The following is a 20,322-nucleotide window of genomic DNA, read 5'->3' as shown; positions in this document are numbered from 1 at the left end:
TCATAGGAAGTGAAAGCTATCAGGCTCTATGGCAAGTGTTATACAAATGAGTAATTTCAGTGTGGCTGTTAACTGCCCTGGGCTTTTCTAATTATGATACTCAGCTCTGTGTCCCACTCGGCAAGAAGTGTATATGATTCACCTTAGGTTGGTCTTCATTTAGTACCAAATATAGTACCAACTTAGGTTGGTACTATATTTGTCCCATTATCTTGCTACAGAAAGCTCTGCCAACCTCCCTCCCTGATCTTTGTTTTGGGGCAGAGAGGACGGAGAAAAAGTGGACAGTGGGATGTTCCTTTTTGGTATGTACTGGTCACTTCATTGGCCTTCCAGATCACTTTCACTTACCCTTTGGGCCTGGGAGGCCTGGCAACCCAGTGACTCCTGGCAAGCCTGGGCTTCCCAGGAAGCCAGCTATGCCTGGAGATCCAGGAAGGCCTTGTATCCCAGGTAGACCTCTTTTTTTAGTTGATCCGGGGTGACCTTTCTCGCCTTTAGGACCTTTCGTTCCAGGATGTCCTGAATCAGCACAGGAGAAACACAGGATAGCTGTTAAATGAGGCTCTGGCTACATCTAAGCTGCCTTCTATTCCCATAGCTCTCAGTTGGCTGGCTTGCTGGGGTTTGTAAATGGCCCTTTAACAATGACATATGCGAACTGCTAACAGGCAGGGTTCTTAGCTAGCTGGAGCTTTAGCACCTCCCACCCAGAGTGCCATCCCAAATGGCTATTACTTCCAGCACGGCACAATAGCTGGTGGGGATAGCAACCGCCATATGACTAAAACGTATCCATTTATGAATGTGGTTTGTGCTTTAGCTTCTGAATGGAGCTCTGGGAAGCCAGGGTGTTAACTGGGCTCCAGTTTCCTTCTACTTCTAGTCTGAATCACTCCACAATGGCTGTTTCCTGAGCCAATCGGTGAGGTAGAGGTTAAAACTGAGCTGTTGTTCTAGCCTCCTAGGGAGCTTTGGATACAGGGCTGCCCTTTTAATCCCTCAAACAAGCAGTTAAGTCAGCCAGTTTCTTGGCATTAAGGTTGAAAGACCCCCTAGTGCCAAGTGCTGCAGAAACCCACAAGCCCATTTGATCTTGTAGGTATTCCCAGCTGTCTTTCACCACGCTTTAAGTTGGTCAATGGGATTAACCTCCTGAGCTGCTGCCAAAGTGGAATGTTCAGGTACAAAGAAGGAAATTAAAAAACCAAAGGATTAAATCAATGACGACAGATGTATTTGGGCCCCCAAGGACCTAAATGAGTGGCTGACTTTGCTTTCTATGGAATGAAAAGCATCAAGTAGCTCTGAGCCCCAGGATTCCAATGGGAGGATCTGAAGGGGACCCCTCAACAGGGGAAGGAAATTCAATGGGAGCCAACCCCACAGCATGAGCTCAGGGATCCCTGGCCTTGTAAGCAAGGCCATGTTATAGTGTATAATCAGATAATTCCCTCATGGGGGTCTTAGTCTGAGGGCTTGTGCACTGTGTTTTTCACCTAGGCAGCCTATGTGAAGATCCCAGAAACACAGAAAGACAAAAGGGATACAAAGGATATGAATGGTTCTGCAAATAACTTCAGTCACTGGGCCAGGAGTAACAGGGGATGATGTAGTCACAAAGGCAGGCTGAGGAAGGCGGTGCAAGAAAGAGACAGGCTGTAAACACTTGGCTGTAACCAGGAGGTGTCAGTCTCATCACTGAGTGAAAGACACTTTCTGGCCAGGTGTCCTCAGAGGCATGTGGTCATATTTTGCTCAAGCTTCTCCCCAAGCCAAAACGTGTCCCCTAGCCTCAATGAACACACTGGCGAAGGGCTAGACCCTCTCTTTCAGCAAGAGTAATTTGTCTAACCGAGAAGGTAGGAAGCAGGCTGAATGAAAAGGAGGTGTGGGGTAGAGAGATATTTGTTCTTATATTTTGGAAATTAAATTGCAGCAATATGTCCTGCCTGGCACTTCCAGGAGTATTTGAGATTTGAAACTTGAGAAGTTAGGAAAGTCAAGTCTCATTCTAAATTCTGACTGTCATATTGTTATTATTGCCCTTCAAGATGCCTGAGCCCAGAGCCTTGCTGAAGTTTGTCAGGTTGAGGTTCTTCCTCCAGTGGACCTACCTGAAATGCCTGGAAGACCTGGTACTCCTGGGAGCCCGGATTTTCCCTTGATGCCATAAGGACCAGCAGACCCTAGGGGGCCTGGTTGTCCCACTTGTCCTGGTGCTCCAGGGCTGCCCCGCTCACCTTTGGGGCCTAGCAAGCCAGACTTCCCATGCAAACCTAACAAAAGGGAGGGGGCAGATAATCACCGCCTGGATCGATGGCAGGGACTGGCTCACCAGACCAACTTCCAGCTGGAGAGGTTGGTCCAGGATTCATCTCAGGTGTCACTGTCTTCTTAGCTCCAGCTGTTTTGCTATTCCCAGCAGTAAATCAGAGGCTTTGAAAGAAATCTGACTATTTGTTATGGTCACTTCTGAATTACTAAGACAGGAAAATGGACTCAAGCTACATAAGGAAAATTTCCCCCAAAGAGAAACAGAACAAAATGATATTTCATTTTAATCCCCTAATCAGTCCATCAACCCACATACATGCAAATGTTCATGCAAGTATACCAGCTACCGTGAGGCTTTCTGTAGACTTTTAAATAAGCAAGCAAAAGAGTCACCCTTGGGTCCTGGAAGACCAGAGTCTCCAAGAAATCCTCTGTCCCCTTGTAATCCCTGTAGACCTTGCTTCCCCGGAGCACCATTTTCAGCACCAAAAACGTCACCAGGGGCTCCCTTGGAACCTGGTAAACCCGGACTGCCAGACTTCCCAGGCAAGCCATCTTTTCCAGGAAGCCCAGGAAACCCAGGCAAGCCCTTCTCCCCACGAGGTCCAGGAAATCCTAAATGTAAAGAGGCAAAAATAAAAGGCTGTGGATGTTTAGAAGTGGTTTGGGTAGAGATCTCTGAGACAGATATTTCTAATACAAAAGCTAAAATGTTAATAAAGTCAGGGGTCTCTGTTGCTGGGAGACTCATACAGAGGCAGAGACTGTATCATGTGACCTGGTGAATATTCTAGTTCCATGAGGCTGACCACGGACACAGCTCAGCAACTTGCTTCTGGGATTCAAGAGGATTTAAAAATCACAGGTGATACTTGAGGTCTCCTGGAGAAAACTCCATCTCTTTGGAAGTTTTCTAATTCCTCCGGTCATACCTCCTACCATAAGCCCTTGGGAAGGTAGCTCAACATGAATTCCAAGTGGGGATTCTGAATCAGTTAGGTCAAGTCAGAGTGCTTGCCCCACCCGTGGACTTCCTAATCAGCCACTTTTGCAGACAGGCTGAGAATCTGCATTACTAACAAGTTCCCAGGTGATACAGTTATTGGTCCAGGGAACATGGAGAATCACTGGTGTGGTTTTAGCCCCAGCAAGCTTGGGTTGAAACAACAGAGTGTGAAAGAAGGGGTAGAAGTGAACTGACTGATCTGGAACTCTTTCTCTGATCTTTGAGTTGACCCAGGAAAGTTCCACAGTGTTTGTGAGGAAACAATCTGGCAGAGGCTCTGCCACCATTGGTTTTGTAATCTAAGACATGTCTTTCCCATCTTGACCTCAGTGTCCTCATCTGAAAATTAAGGAGTTGTCCCAATTGATCTTGAATGGCCCATATTGTTCTGATATGCTGTCATCCTATGGTCCTACACTCTATATTGCCTAAGTATAAAATCAAACCACAATCCAAACATATACTCGCATGAAGCAGAAGTTCTTTCCCTTACCTGGCAATTCAGGGAGGTGAACTAATCCTGGACTTCCAGCTTCTCCTTTATTTCCATGAGATCCAGGCTGGCCTGGGGGCCCAGGAAGGCCATGGGACCCTTTAGGGCCTGAAAACCCAAATGTAAGTGGTAAGGAGAAGGAAAGCCAGTGTGCCAAGGTTTGATGTGTGAGATCAGGTCAGGAATCTTAGTTTCTTAGCAGTTCTCTCCTGTTCACACCTCTGTGCATTACCGTCTCCAGCACACATCTATTCCCTCAATCCCCACGGCCACCCTCAGAAGAAATATGGATCCTTATATTCTACTTGGCTAGACTCTACTTCCTTTGACTCATAGCCCTTGAACTGTGACCAGTGGTATTCTCTGGCTTCATTCCATACCTGGGAATCCAGGGGCTCCTGGAAATCCTGATGGACCATATGACCCAGGAATAATACAAGGCAAGATGATTCCTGTAAATTGTAACATATATGCATCTGTGACTCCATTGAGTAAGGAAAGATTTCTGCCTAACATGCTTTTTTTTTTTTACTTGTATACCATTTTTTTAAAAGTTGGAACATGGTGTGGTGACACATGCCTGTAATGCCAGTACTTGAGAGTCTGAGACAGGAAGATAGCAGGTTCAAGACCAGCCTCAGCAACTTAGTGAGATCCTCAGTAACCTATTGAGACTGTTTCAAAAACAAAACAAAAATAAATTAAAAGAGGGATATGGGTATAGCTTGGAGGTAGAATGCCTCTGGGTTCAATACTCAATAACGCGTGCACACACACACACACACACACACACACACACACACCAAACCCAAGGACATTCTACCTTCCTAGCTAACCCCCCAGCATTTTTAATGTTTTTAATTTCGAAACACAGTCTTACTATGTTGCTAAGGGACTTGCTAAGTTTCTAGGATTGGTCTCAAACCTGCAATCCTTCTGTCTCAGCCTCCCAAATATTGGGATTACAGGCATGTTCCATCGTGCTCCACATTACTTCCATCCCATTTAATGGGACAATCAAGTTCTCCCCAACCCACACAAAAATCATGGCATCAGAAGCTCTTGGGAGTTACCAGCAATTCATCTGCTTAAAGATAATAATATCCAGCCGGGCTTGGTGGTGCATGCTTGTAATCCCATCATTCGGGAGGCTGAGACAGGAGGATCATAGGTTCACAGCCAGCCTCAGCTACTTAGTGAGGCCCTTCGCAACTTAGTGAGATCCTGTTTCAAAGTAAAGACTAAAATAGGGCTGGGAATGTACCTTAGAGGTAGAATATTCCTGGGTTCAATCCCCAGGACCGCAAAAATGAAATATATAAGAATGTCAAGTATCCAAGTGCCAGGATGTCACTTATCAAACCATAGGTACTCAATGGGCAACAATCACCTATGCAGTGGGTATTACCTAATGAGGTTTCCTAGAGGTGGCTTGGGAAAGAACAGCAGCAAATATAGCAACTGCCTACTCACCCTGTCCTTACATGGAACTTCTTACTAGTATGGGTACTTGCAGTTAGTACTAAGGGTTTGTTATTATTATTATTATTATTATTATTATTATTATAATCATTATCATCATCATCATATTGGATGGTTTGAGGCCAACATTCCTTAAATTCACACCTACCCCTTTCCTGGAATGAGCCTTTGCCCCAAGCAGTGGGTTCTTTTGATACACTGTTTGCAGTCTACTAAAACCTATCATTAGAGCCGGGCGTGGTGGCGCACGCTTTTAATCCCAGCATTCGGGAGGCTGACACCTGGAGGATTGTGGTTCGCGGACAGCCTCAGCTACTTAGTGAGGCCCTCTGCAACTCAGTGAGACCCTGTTTCAAATAAAGTATAAAAAATAGGGCAGGGGGTGTAGCTTGGAGGTCAAATGCCCCAGGTTCCATCCCCAGACCTGCAAAAAATGAATAAATAAATAAAATAAAAAACTAAATAAAACCTATCAGTTTTTGGATAGATGTACACATATGTCTGTACCAGGCAAACACTAATGACCACTTTCTTGGCCAATGCAGGCAATTAGTGACCCCTCCCTTAGTTCCTTATGTGAGACTGTCAACACTGCTATTCAGGGAAGAAGGGGTAGTTAATTCCATCACTGAAAATATTGGAATTGGTATGCATAACCCTTCCCCTAGCAAATTCTTCCTTGCTCATTCACAATGCAAATAAAATGTCTATAAGATCTCAGAGGGGAAGTTTAATAAAATATTGGTGAACAAATTATTTGTGGGCTCCCTTAAGTGCCATTTACAAACAATTGCTATGCTAATTAAAATTAGTTCGGCCTACTCATTAAAACAATCCCCCAAGGTCTGCTTTAAACCATAGAGCCCACAGTCCTAATAAACTGCTGTAGCATTTGCCAGTATTTAAAATAAATTGCAAAATGCACTTCTGACAAATATGTATACAGCCTACGATTCGCTTTGCTTACTGAACTGGCTGGCATCCCTTCTCCAATTCCACTTCTAGTTTCCAATATGAAGCCCTGGCATTTTTAATTTACTTGTTCTATTCTTAAACCAAGACCAGGAATTGAACAGTATAATATATTGGTCAGATAAATGAGCTGGTACCCTAATTTTGCTAATGACTACCTGTGGTTACTCTGAGCCTCATAATCAAAACATCAAGTACATATCTCATATGTTCCATTGTTATATGGAATAGTGCTAACAGCACTTAGCACAGTGCCTGGCACCGTGGTGTGTGCTCAGTGAATAATCATTTTTTGCACTTGTCTAACACATATAAGTCCCTGGGTTCAATCCTCGGGACTATATTAAAAAAATGTTCTTATCTTACTTAAGGAGGACTATTCAGAAGAGTTCTTGCAATACTACCTCTTGGTTTCTACTCCAAGCAGGCTTTGTATTCAGGATAGCAATTTTCTGTTTTTCTTTTTTTTTTTTTTGGTGCGGGGGGTTGAACCCACAGGAATCCTACCTCTGAGCTACACCTACACTTCAGCTATAGTTTATTTGTCTCTTGAAACAGGGGGCTTATTAAGTTGCTGAGGGTTTCACTAAGGTTGTTGAGACTGGTCTTGCATCTGCAATCCTGATGTCTTAGCCTCCAAAGTACTGGAATGATAGGCAGATGCTACCACATCTGGCCACAATTTTCTGTTTTCTAGACCTCACATATTTTATTATTTATTCATTTATTTATTATTTGTTGTGGTACTAGGGATTGAACCCAGGGTCATTTTTATCACTGAGCTGCACCCCCAGCACTATTTTAAAATTTTTATTTTGAAACAGTGTCTTGATAAGTTGATGAGAGTCTCACTACTTGCTGAGGCTATCCTAGAACCTGTGATCCTCCTGTCTCAGCCTCCAAAATGCTATGATTACAGGCATGCACCATCACACCTGGTGTAGACTTTGAGTTTTTTTTTAAACAGGGTCTCCTTAAGTTGCTGAGGCTGACCTCAAACCTACAATTCTCCTGTCTCAGCCTCCCAACTACTAGGATTGCAGGCATGCGTCACCATTCCTGGCTCCTAAATAGCTTTTAGAAGTTGCTACAAAACCAGATACCTTGAAACTCCTTGAAGAGGGCATAGGTCTAACACTGCAATACATAGGCACAGATACACATTTCTTCAACTAGACTTTGAGTTTTTAACAGTTATACTTGCACAGGTGGAAAGATATCCATAGCCCTGGGCCTTCCTGACACTCACCTCTATCCTGTCACTCACCTCTATCCTGGTCACACCTCTATCCTGTCCGACATTGAGATGGCAGAGCTATTTCTGAGAGTTATTTCCCTATCATGGAAATATGTTCTATAGGCAAGCACCTCATGGTGATATGCTTCTTGGGAGGGGGCTTCTTATCCTGTTCTCTGCTCAGACATGGGTCCTCTAAACTAGACTGAAGAAGTGCCTCTGAGCTGGTGTCATGATAGGAATCCTAGAAAAGCCTCTTCTACCCCAACTATCCCAATAGTCCAATATGTTCATCTCTTACCATTGGAGTTCTATTGTTTTATGTATGGAAATTGGTTAAGGGCTAATTGAGTGATCTGTGCATGTATGCTTCTACCATCTTGTATTCCATTTCGATGTATGACTACAATGCACAAACAAAAAAAAGAAAGAAACTGGGTAAAATACAAATATCTCAATGTTGGGTTCAAATGTAAAGCCACCCATCCTCAATTTATGAGATTAGTTTCATAGATTATTTTCACTTGTGACAGCCAGATTAAAATGAAGCCTTTAGCTGGGCCTGGTGGCACACACTTGTAATCCCAGTCTTCAGGAGGCAGAAACCTGAAGATCACGTTCATGGACAGCCTCAGCTACTTAGCAAGGGCCTTCGCAACTCAGTGAGTTTCAAAAAGTAAAAAGACAAAAAAAAAAAAAATAGGGCTGGGGATGTAGCTTGGAGGTAGAGTGCCCCTGGGCTTTATCCCCAGTACTGCAAAAAAGAAGAAGCTTTTAAAAGGTGGGGCTGCAGCAGGGTGTGGTGGTATACACTTGTAATCCCAGTACTTGGTAGGCTGAGACAGAAGGATCACAGATTTGAGACCAGCTTCAGAACTTAATGAGACTTCGTTTCCAAATAAAAAATAAAATAGGATTGGGAATATAGCTCAAGGATAGAATGCCCCTGGGTTCATTCCCCAATATTGAAAAAAAAAAAAGATGGGGCTGAATACAGGGATCTGTTTCAGGACAAGAAAAATAATGATAAAGGGAAGATGGATAAAAACTAGAGAAAATCAAGAAATCAAGGACATACTCCTTCTGTCATATTTTTGTTCTTGACCAGTCCTATACACTATACTATGCTTGTTCTGTGAGCAGAAGTTTAAAATGGTGAAAGGTTAAAACTTCACATCATACTGGTACTTGCCTTTTTTTTTTGTAACAGGGGTACAACCCAGGGGTCTTCTACCTATGAGCATTACCCCTACCCTTTTCTATTTTTATTTTGAGAAAGGGTCTCTCTAGGTTGCTGAGGCTGACCTCGAACCTGCAATCATCCTGTTTCAGCCTCTCAGGTACTGGGACTAAACGTATGCACCCCACACGCAGCTTGTATCTGGTTTTACTTTGCATCTCTGTCTTTAACTTGACATTCCAGAATTCAGAGTCTTCTCAACACAGCAGAAACCAGTTGTACTCAAGTTTTGTTTTGTAAATGCAACAAATGACAGGACTATTCAGAATTTATACCACAAATGCCAAACTTCATCTTTAGAACAAAAGGGACCTCTGGTTATCAAGATTCTAGCATTTCAATTTGTTCTGGGTTCAAAAAATCAAGTTTGGACAAGTGTGAATCCTTGGAGATACCTTCTAAGGCAAGTTATAACCCTTGTTGAATTTCACAAAAAGCATTTTCTTAAGATACAGTTCAGCCAAGCCATATGTGGTGAAGAAAATCAGCTCCATTCAGGGACTGCATGCTCATTTACTTCTGAACTCCCCCCAAGAGGTACATGCTAAGAAGCCCTCTAAGCAGGTTAGTGATGGTTTTCACCTTTGCATCCCCTCCCCAAACCGGGCTTCCAGTGCCATGCTCAGGCCATTGTGAGTGTGATGGACAAAAGTGAACAGAAAGGAGGGGGGGCTTTGGCCAGCACGGGCATCTGAGAACTAATAGACTTAGCTAGCTCTCACCTCCCTTTGTGTTTAAGTCTCCATTACCAACCTCTTCCCTGCAGCAGGAATCACCTAGACCAATCAAGTAAAGAAGAAAATTAAAGCAGGACAGGAGTTTGTTGAGGCTGAAGGGAAGTCTTGTCTGCAGTCCACATATGCCCACCAAACAAAGCTGTTGTCTGGAATGAGTGCAGAGTGCTGGTGCCCATATAGGATCAAGTACACAGTAGCCAGTTCAGTTATAATCAGGCTGATGGATTACTATAAGCATCTGCAACTAGAGCCTTTTTGGAAACAGCCCATTGTCAGCTTGCCCAGGGTTTGTAATAATTCACACCACTGGGTTGAAAGGCTTTTGATGACTACATTCCCTTTCCTGGCAATGCAGAGTTGTCCTAGCCTGTGCTCATAGGTAGCACATTTAGGATGGCATTTTTATGGTTGTGTGTATGAGGGGGCAACAGAAATGGATACAATGTAAATGTCTATGGCTCGTGGGTTATTTGCTTTTATAATTATGTGGAAAGAAAGCTAGGTTTGAGGAACTGTATTTGATTACCACAGAGATAATCATTTAGAGCTAATTTTCTTAATAATATAAATGTTCTGAAAGTCTTGGTACTGCAACAGACAGTTTCTGCATAAGACATCTTCCAGGATACAGCTTACTATAGTGTTGTATTATCAAGAACTTTTTGTGTCTAGGAAGTAGTAAAACTTGGGATAGAAACAATCCCATGGAATTTGTTCCATTAATTGAGCCTGTATTCAAATAGTTGGGATGTTTGTAATATCCAGAAAATTTTTAGAGTATATAAGCTCATAGTTGCCACCTTTTTTTTCGGTACTAGGGATGGAACCAGGGGCATTCTACCTCCGAGCTACACCCTAGTCCTATTCTTTAGTCTTTATTTTCTTTCTTTTTTATTGCTGCAAGTAAATATTAGTCTCCTATGGGACAGTATATAATATCTAGGTGTGTTGAAAAGAGCTAAGAAGTGTCACTCACCTTCCCCAGTATCCAGAGACTTATGATATAGTTGAGAAAAGCAAAAAGCATCAATGGAAAGGAGGTAGATAAATTAGGTAGCAATGATATACTATATCAGACGAGAGAAAGCTTATTGGAAGAAGTAGGACTTCTGTTGAAATATGTATATGACTATATAGACAAAAGAAGAAAGGTAATCCAGAAAAAGGCAATGAGCAAATTCTTGGATCTGGAAACGAATATATTTGTGCATATGTACAGATAATATATTTTATTATGAAGAGTCTGAGATAAGATTGAAAAGGTTGGTTGTGTCCATGTTTGGAGACTTTCTAAAATTTCAGGTTGAACTGTTTGGATATTATTCTCTCTTCAATATGGGACCATTTGTAAATTTGGACTAGAAAAGTATCAAGAAGTTTTTGGCAAGTTATAGGTATTATATTGGCAACAATGTTCATAGCAGAGTTAAATAGGAAGTCCAGAGGCAGGAGATGAGAAACTATTTAGTAATTTGTTATTCACTCATTTATCCATGCATTTATTCCAGAACCATCTAGGTTTTCCCCCCCTTTGTTACTGAGGATTGAATGCAGGGGCATTCTACCTTCAAGCTACACCCCCAGCTCTTTTTACTTTTTGTTTTGAAATAAGGTCTTGCTAGGTTACTGAGAGTCTCACTAATTTTCTGAGGCTTGCCTCAAACCTAGGATCCTCCTTGTCTCAACCTCTCTAAAGTAAACAGAAGTTGTGGAACAAAGAACTGAATTTTGGATAAAGCGTTATACTGGCTGTATGAAAGACCAGTTATTCGCATGCATGAGACCCTTATAATACATAAGCAGGGCTATCACCATTATAATTCCTGAAATTCAAATAGGAAAAGAAATTATATAAAGGGGAAGTTAAGGTATCAAATAAGGTTTAGAGTAGATGCAACTAGGGTCTCTGATCAATCTGAGATTCCATCGATTGAGGAAAGGTTCTTCTCTGCTGATATTACTGTACAATTAAGAGGATACCTTTTACAATTCCTCACTTACTATTTTAATAAAATTTGGAATAAATGGTCCTCTGAGATCTCCTTAAACTTTTCCATGGATTACCAGCTCATAACCTCCCTAGGCAGCTCTGTGAAAATTTCAGACTGTTCCATTAGGAAATTCCTCACTAAGCAGAGATGAAATCTGTATTCTGCCTTCTAAGATTATCATAAGACAACTAGGATCCTTTTCCTACTTGAAAAAATTTAAGAGGATTGAAAGTATTGATTATATTTCGCCTAGTCTTAGTCACATTTCATGTACTTGAGCCATGGCCACTCTACAAAGGTCCATTTTCTAAGTCCAAGGCCCTCTGATTTTATGACTCACCTGGTGGTCCACGGAGGCCTTGCTGCCCTGGTAATCCATCTATTCCTTTATCTCCAGGAAGCCCACGGGGTCCAGGAATCCCTGGTAGCCCAATTCCTGGGGGACCAGTTGGACCATGATGACCCTTTTCACCAGGAAGTCCTGGTGACCCTTTTTCACCTGGGAATCCCTGTCCGCCATCACCCTAGACAACACATAAAAAAATGAAAGTTCATCTCAGAGACTTACCTGAAGAGCCCTCTTTTCATAGGAAAGAGCTAACCAGTATGACTGGCCGATGCATTGTATTCTGTTAAAATTCTCTCACTATCTTATAATAAATCTACCTTCTCTAAGTTCAGTTGGTGGGAATAAGTGTTGTCTACTATAGATGATTTTATATTTCAAAACGTTATAATTGGGGCTTGGGGAGAGAGAGGGTGGGAAACTAGGATAATGACAACCCTGGAGGTCACAGAAAGCAGTTGGATTACTTTAAGGGACAAGCTATTGGAAAATTAAAATATTTTTAAATGATATGGGTCAGCTGTTACTAGCATTTATCAGAAGAGACAATGAACTTTTACAGAGGTGTTCCAGACTCCTTCTGCTCTACCTTGTCTCATGGTCCAGGAGCCACCAGACCTTTCTTCACAACTAAGTCAGGTGTGAAAATTGATGAAGCCAATCACCCAGTAATGATCAACTTACCCGAAGGCCAGGCAGACCTGGTAAACCTGGTGTTCCGTTCTTGCCTGGGGTTCCTTTTATACCAGGGAAGCCCTGGGGGCCAGAGTCACCCTTCTCCCCCGGAATGCCTGAGCCTGTACTAAGAGTTGGTTCACCCTTCTTTCCTTTTGGACCTGTAAGACCTGGAGGTCCAGATAAACCCTGGCAAAGAGACAAAAAGAAATACTCAGGAGATACAGATTACATAGCATTCCGGCACCTAGCAAAGGTATGACCTAAGGGGTCCTTGAGGACTTCTCAGCACTATTCTGGGCATTTGATTATGTTGTCACCTTGGAATAATAACTGCCTGTTTTCTGTATCCTTTATTTATAAAATTTTACATCTTTGAGGACTGAAACTTCATCTTAATTCTATCTTTAGGGACCAGAACAGTGTTTGGAAAACAAGATCCTTTGGTCTCAGCCTCCCGAATGTTGGGATTACAAGTGTGCGTCACCACGTCCGGCTCCGGCTTAATTTTTTTAATTTTTAAAATAGGATCTCACTAAGTTGTTGAGGTTGACCAAAAGCCTGCAGTCCTCCTGTCTCAGCTTCCCAAGTACCAGGATTACAGGTATGTACCACTGTGCTTAGCTTATCCCTTTTTAAAATGTGCTTTTACAAAAGTGACTGGCAAGGAGTGAGAGTTCACCTTGCTCTCTCAGGGACAAAGTGTGGCAAGACTTACAGGAGGCCCTGCTGGGCCCTGTGCACCTCCAGAGCCTGGGTCACCTCTGGTTCCTTTAAGGCCTGGAAGGCCTTTGAGACCTTGTGGCCCAGGCTGGCCTGGTTCTCCAGGTGGTCCAGTGTTGGGGACACCACCATCGCAAGCACAAACCCCCGAGTTCCCTGGAAGAAAAACACACAAAAGAAAAAAGCGGGCCCTCTTTCGAAGGAGGAAGACCGATAGTGGTTACTTGTGACTTGAAAGACTTGCCTTGGAGGGAATCAAAAGACCTGCAGAGAAGAAACTCCAATGAACTACTTAACCACCCACTAGACTGTAATCTGAGTTACTCAATGATTTTCTTCACCAAAATGTCTTTTACCCTGAGTTCTGTGTGTGTGTGTAGATACACACACACACACACACACACACACACACACACGAAAAATGCCAAATAGACTGATGATAGGGATTTCAGCAAAGAACATTTGAAGAATTATTAAAGAGGCCTAGTATATAGTCTGAATACTCATAGATTTTCCATGCTCACAGTCTGGAGAAGGAGAAATGGCAACACCATAGTTGTGTCTAATTTTTCTAAGATCCTGAAGGACCTCTTTTTACTTTTGTAAAACTGATAATCCTTTTTTGATACTGGGGATTGATCTCAGGGGGATTCTAAATCCAATTTACAACCCCAGCTCTTTTTATTTTGAAGCCAGGTCTTGAAAGTTTCTGAGACTTTTGATAAATTATTGAGGATTTTTTTTATTTTTTATTTTTGGTGGTACTGGGGTTCCTGGAAGCCCTTCTACCTCTGGGCTACACTCCCAGACCTATTTTTTATATTTTTGAAACAGGGTCTCTTAAGCCAGTGCGGCTGGCCTCGATCCTCTTGCCTCTGCCTCCCAAGCACGGGGATTACAAGTGTGTGCCACCACACCAGGCTAAATTGTTGAGGATTTCACTAAATTATCGTGGCTGGTCTTAAACCTGGGGTTCTCCTGAGTACTTGGATTTATGGGCATGCACCAGTGTACCAGATCAAAGAATATATATGTACAGTATATGTATATTCTTCTTAACATTCTTAACAGCCCTTCTTAACATTTTTTATCTCTTGAAATAGTCTCAATAAGTTGCTGAGGGTCTCACTAAGTTGTTGAAGCAGGCCTCGAATCTGCAATCCTTCCATTTCAGCCTGGGATTATAGGTGTGTGTCAGTATACCTGAACCACAAATATAATTTGGGGGGGAGGTATTGAGGTTGAATCCAGGAGCACTATACTTCTTTACTCTACCTCTAGTTATATTTTTAAATTATTTTTATCAGTGCATTGTAGTCATATATCTTAATGGGATAAAAGACTTGTGTAGACATACATGCACACATCACCCAATTAGCCCTTACCAGTCCCTACCCCATTCCCTCCCCATCCCTCCTTCCAATGCTTGGCTTAGTGATTGACTTTGATATGCTTGTTTAGCACATAGTTCTATTTTTTTTTAAAAAAACAGGGTCTTCTAAGTTACTGAAGCAGACCTCAAACCTGTGATTCTTCTGCCTCAGGCTTCCAAGAACTAGGATTTTACGTGTGTGCCACCATACCCAGCCAGAATATAATTTTCATCGTCTCTCCTAAGGGTTCAGATAATAGGCTTGAGAACTGCTATCATTATTTTAGACTTAGAGAAAACACTTTGGCCCCATGGAAATACAGGAGTGAGATAGTATTGAGAAATATACCAGCATGGCAGTAGTGATTCAGGAAGCGCCCACATTAATAACCTATGTTTAGATTTGCAATTTAATGCCCATTCCCCTCAAAGAGACCTTGGGTCTGAATAGGAGGGGTTAAGACTGCTGAAATTTCTGAACTGGGTCAGGACTTGAGAGTCTGGAACAGGTCACTGCTCCTACATTTAGGCAGTGCCATTTTATGACAGAGCAATGAGAAAGGAAAGAATTAAGTTAGAACTACTCTGTTTGAAGCTGAAGACAGCTCTTAATTTCTGGAGGAGAGATCGCCTATATCTGAAACCCCTAGGCCATCCCTAAATCTCTCTTTCACCAGTAGTTTCACCTCTTCTGCCACCCTGGCCTGGGATGCAACCATAATGAATTGACTCATTTGAGCATCTTTCCCTTAGAGGAAGGAATATAGAAATGACCTAAAGTCAGCAAGATGGAGAGAAGCCGTACAAGTGAAGGCTCACTGATCAGCTATTTGGCATCAGTGGGGACTCAAATCGTTTTCCTGGAGATAGATAGCTTTTTCAGAATCTCAAGTCTTGATCTGTTCAGAGACCTTTGCTTCGGGATGAAAGTGATGATAAGTAGCTTCCAGCCTCAGTCTTGCAAACAAGGAGGGGTTGGGCTCGTAAACACCCTGGACTGCCAGCAATGGCTTCTGTAGTTGAAGGAAGTAGAAAGAGAAGCCCAAGAACCACTTTGTCCTCAGTGACCTCAATTGCCAGCCTCAGACTTAGAGCACTTTCAGCAATTCTGTGATCAAAGCCCTGCTCAAGAGCCAAGATTATCTCCATTCAGGTTCCACAGACTGTTAGCTTGCTCATTCCCCATAAAGCCTCTCTAAGGCGTTTGAGGGACAAAGAAATTCATGGGGGGCGGGAATCACCTTTTGCTCCTTTGAGGCCTGGGTTTCCTTTTGCACCTCGTTCTCCTCGGAGACCAGGAAATCCTGGCTCTATGCCATGTAAGGTTCCAGTCTTAAATGGTGTACCTGTAGGAAAAAGAATTAAAAACTCACATGCATGCACCAGCAGTGGAGTTTACTCACAAAGGCCTGGGTTTTTTGACGCTGAACACTCAGAGCAAAGACAAAAAGTATTGAAGTCGGGGGCAAAATTCTCTCTACTAATACTTAAAGAATTTTTACTATGTTCCAGACATTATAGTAGCCATGCACATTAAAAAATGAACAAGGTGGCTTTGAAAGTCAGCTGTCCCAATATCTAACCCAGAAAGCCCTCTTCAGACAAAAAGGGAATAGTTGCAGGCTAGAGGGGTCAGGAGATTTAGAGTACCGACATATTGTGAAATATTTCTAATCTTTCTCTCAGAATATGGAATCTCATACTCAGGTGTAATATCTAAGGAGAACAGACCTTTTGTAGCTTTTTATTCATTTATTTTAGTAATGGGGATCAGATCTATGACCTTGTGCCTAGCAGGCATGTTCTATTGAGTTATACCCCAACTACCATGTGTAGTATTTTAATAGCCACTGTGAGAATTCAGGTCTGATTCTCCTTTCTAAGAGTCTCAGCCCCCTCCCCCCCAACTGGAGCCCCGGGGATCAGGGGATACTCAAAATAGCCAAACTGCTTCTCCAAGGAGCTGAAAAGTCAAAAGCTGAGGGACTGAGAACAGTGAAGTAAAGAAAGGGAATGGGTACAGAAGTTGCAAGGCATTAAATGGATGCTGTTTGATCAGCATGACAACCCTAGTTTGCTTTTTCCTTGATGAAGAACACTGTGGTTGTATCCCTTTGAAATTATCATGTGTCCTGGTTCAGCTGTTCCCCTTGTGAGATGCACCTTCCAATATCATGACTGTTCTGTAGTCTGGATCACACCTGCATCTCAAGACCAAATAAGGAAAAACACAACTTACCAGGTGGGCCTGGTGGGCCTGGTAGGCCTGGCAAACCAATTCTGCCTGGGAGGCCAGCTGCTCCAATTGTGGTATGGCCTGGGTTTCCTTGATCTCCCTTCTGGCCTGGAAATCCTGGAGGTCCTAGGGCACCTGGCACACCTGGAAAGATAAGCCAACAATGAAATGCTCATTGTTTCATTCAGCTCTCCAGAGATATTCCAATCAGTGGTGAATGTGAGAAACAATTCAAGGGAAGACTTTGGGAAAACATTTGCCCTTCTCTTGCATCAGATTTACAAAAGTCCTTATGGATCAATTAGCCTAGCCTCTTGGGAAACTGAGGTCCAACAGAGAGGAGACAGGACACATGGTTAAGGGCACAGTTTCTTGGTGGCAAAATTTGGAGGAGAACCTGGGTCTCTAGCCTCCGACTTATTGTTTTCCACATTGATGCTGTGGCTACCTGCACCTCCTCCAAGTAGCTTCTTTCAAAGGACAGGTATTCTGTATGGAGGGCCATCTCCAAAAAATTAGAAAATTTTACTTCAAAAATATTACCTGAAGTTTTATATTTGGGACAGAACTACCACCTAGACTCTAGTATATTCTTCTATGCTGGACACTATAGAATGTCATATAGGTATGCTTCTCTGATGATTGACTGGTTCCAGGGTAGCACCCATAGGATCCTGGAACTAGTAAGTGCTGGAGTTGTTAAGATTAGAGACTGAGTACAAATTTCCTCTGACCTTCTTTTTGTGGTAGCGTGGTTCCTGGAAACCCTTCTACCTCTGGGCTACACTCCCAGACCTATTTTATACTTTTTTAAAAAAATTGGAAACAGGGTCTCTTAAGACAGCATGGCTGGCTTCGAACCTGCGCGATCCTCCTGTCTCCGCATCCCAAGTGCGGGGATTACAAGCGTGTGCCACCACACCTGGCTGAGCTTTTTTTTTTTTTAATTTGGTGGTTATAAGTATTGAATCGAGGAGTGCTCTATCTCTGAGTTACATCCTCAGCCCTATTTTTGAAACAGGGACTCAATAGGTTGCTAAGGGTCTCACTAAGTTGCTGAGGTTGTCCTCAAACCTGTGATCTTTTTGTCTTATTCTCCCAAGTACTGGGATTACAGGCATAAACCAGCAAGCTCAATTCCTGTGTGCTTTTGTAAAACATTCTTGGCAAGCATCAGCTGGGATGGCATGACCATAGAAGGGTGAAAAGGCTTCAACTGCCCATTTAAGGCCTCTGCTTGTTGCACACAACAGTCTGGGATTGTCTGTCCAGCTATGACATATTTTTTAAGTCAGTGAAAAGCTGATTATCCAGGCCCTACTCCTGCAAACATTAGCTTTGGGCTGGCAGTGAGGGAACCTATAGTCTACCAGAATGGATAGAGGATTGATCTGTGATAAAGACGAGTTAGTTTATTTCACCTGTTAATGCTGGAAGGCCAGGGATTCCAGAAGGGCCATGCTGGCCTTTGATGCCTTCATCTCCTTTAAGGCCTGGGAGGCCTTTTGCACCAGGATCTCCAGGATAACCTGGCATTGCAATGAAAAAAAAAGTAAGCAAGCACAATGGAGGCCCAGGAATGCCACCAAATGCCCAAAGGAGATTCCCTGTGTCTAGAAGTCCCTTTCTTGCTCTTCCTCGATCTCCCATATTCTAAGGGCCTCACTAGACAATGGGCCTACTGGAGCAAAGGCTGCACTAGTGTACAGAACTGGTCTTGCCAGGGCTTTATTTTCATGATAAGATCTGGCAAGTACTAGGAAGATTCTTCTACTAATTTCCTGTAATGCCCCAAATGTCCACCATCCAGGTAAGATGTTCAAAGCCACTATTTATGTTATACATGTAGGTTTTCTAGGAGCAGAACACAGGAAGCCACTGTAAACTATTAATGTCAGGCAGGACATGGACCTGAAAGGATAAAATGAAAGGAGTAAGTTAGAAGATCCAAGTGGAAGAGCCACTATAGTAGAAGTCTTTGGTCAAGTAAGAAGTAACTGAAGACACTGGGAATCTGGAACTTTGAAAAATACAGAGGGAAGAGTTAGGTACTTACAGTAGCTAGGACAAGGAAAATATGGAGACAAACTTTCTAAGTATCATACTGTTGAGGGTCTGAAAACAACCCCCCTCAGCCAAAGATACCCCTCCACTTCTATGAAGTAGGCAAGCATATGCATACGTATAGGATCACTTACGTGAGACCGCCAGAATCACATATCATAGGCCTGAAGCCAGCCCAGCAGGGAAGGACATCAATCCTTTCCCAAACATCACCAGGAGAACAATTTTTACCAAGTTCCACCTTGGCAGGCCTAAATTCTAATTTTGCCAGACCCAACACAAAAAACGGGAGGCTGGGCTTGGCTTCTCTAAGAGATTGGAATTAGTTTTAATCCCCAAGCTCAGGGCCCACGAGGGGCCTTTTGTAAGCATCAGCAATCCAGTGACTGGCAAAGTATCTTATTAACAATTACAGTGGATATGGAATTTAAAGCCTTGTGTTTTTTTCTGCAGTCAAATCAATAAAGAATTGCACCTGAGATTACCGCACCACCCGCATCGATGAAAACATCTGGGCCTGAAAGACCAATGCCTCCCTTTTCGCCCTGCAAAGATTAAATACATTAAACACAAATGTTTCTGTGACCTCATCACCCAAGATCTATGTGTCCTCAATGCCAATGTCCAGGATAATGAAAAGTTTCTCCTTCTTAGAACCTTGGTTTCCAGGGCCAGCTAGTCCAGAGGTTAATTTCAAAGTCCAGTGAATTTAAGATGAAGGTGACACAAGCCTGGTCAGAGGCCCAACACTCAAATACAGGACAAGAGATCCCAATTTTGTTTGGTAACACTGTTTAAGGTTATTCTGCTTCTGGGCCTGGGGAATAATATATTATGGACATAGATAACATGGCCATACCCAAGAGTTGCTGAGGAGGGGCATAATTTCAACTTAGTTTCCACTCTCAACAGGCTGGGGACTCTGCTGCTGTCATTACCCTTGTTTGTGGATGATGTCAGGTAGTGGAAGTCAAATGAGTCCTAATTCTTCCCAAAGAGAGACTTGGGCAGCAGAATGAGCTAACAGTGGAATGCCCAGGGTGGGTGGTAGGAGCTCTCTGCCCTGGATGCATGCAATAAGGGAATGAATTGTCTGTACAGAATTTAAAAACAATAAAATAGAACCTAAAAGTTGATAGTAACTGAGGAATGCTCATTAGCTCTGTGCATTTAAATGAGTTTGCATGCATTTCTTGAGAAACGAGTGAATCTAAATAATGGAATATTAAAAATACTTCATTTTATATGTAGACATTAATAGTAATTATCTTTCCTCCTTCCAAACCCTATATTTTCACTTCCCAACATTACCTTAATGCCTGGAAATCCATTAAGTCCAGGAAAACCTGGGGTCCCCTTCTCGCCCTGTGACAGAAAGATAGGTACCACTAAGTTCAAAGCATACATACATAAGATAGGCTGGTCTTTGGACTAGACCAGAGCAAATAGTGCAGTGATCTTGTCTAGCATT

The 20,322-nt window shown here is 42.7% G+C and overlaps 1 protein-coding gene across 1 annotated transcript in view; it reads right to left on the bottom strand.

The window, feature by feature from the left end:
- COL4A6 (collagen type IV alpha 6 chain) overlaps positions 1-20,322 on the bottom strand; it is a gene marked incomplete at both ends in the record, with an annotated part of 330,422 nt that overhangs the window by 26,283 nt on the left and 283,817 nt on the right. Inside the window, 14 exons of the mRNA XM_080718967.1 lie at positions 352-522; positions 2,118-2,279; positions 2,671-2,892; positions 3,777-3,884; positions 4,157-4,228; positions 9,430-9,483; positions 11,776-11,959; positions 12,466-12,645; positions 13,175-13,335; positions 15,793-15,897; positions 16,791-16,931; positions 18,209-18,316; positions 19,327-19,396; positions 20,163-20,216. Coding sequence (XP_080575093.1) covers positions 352-522; positions 2,118-2,279; positions 2,671-2,892; positions 3,777-3,884; positions 4,157-4,228; positions 9,430-9,483; positions 11,776-11,959; positions 12,466-12,645; positions 13,175-13,335; positions 15,793-15,897; positions 16,791-16,931; positions 18,209-18,316; positions 19,327-19,396; positions 20,163-20,216 — 1,792 coding nt within the window. The remainder of the gene's footprint in view (positions 1-351; positions 523-2,117; positions 2,280-2,670; positions 2,893-3,776; positions 3,885-4,156; positions 4,229-9,429; positions 9,484-11,775; positions 11,960-12,465; positions 12,646-13,174; positions 13,336-15,792; positions 15,898-16,790; positions 16,932-18,208; positions 18,317-19,326; positions 19,397-20,162; positions 20,217-20,322) is intronic.

The sequence above is a fragment of the Muscardinus avellanarius genome (genome assembly GCF_963383645.1).
Source record: "Muscardinus avellanarius genome assembly, chromosome: X".
In the NCBI taxonomy this organism is placed as follows: domain Eukaryota; kingdom Metazoa; phylum Chordata; class Mammalia; order Rodentia; family Gliridae; genus Muscardinus; species Muscardinus avellanarius.
This window is presented reverse-complemented; position numbering and strand designations above follow the sequence as displayed.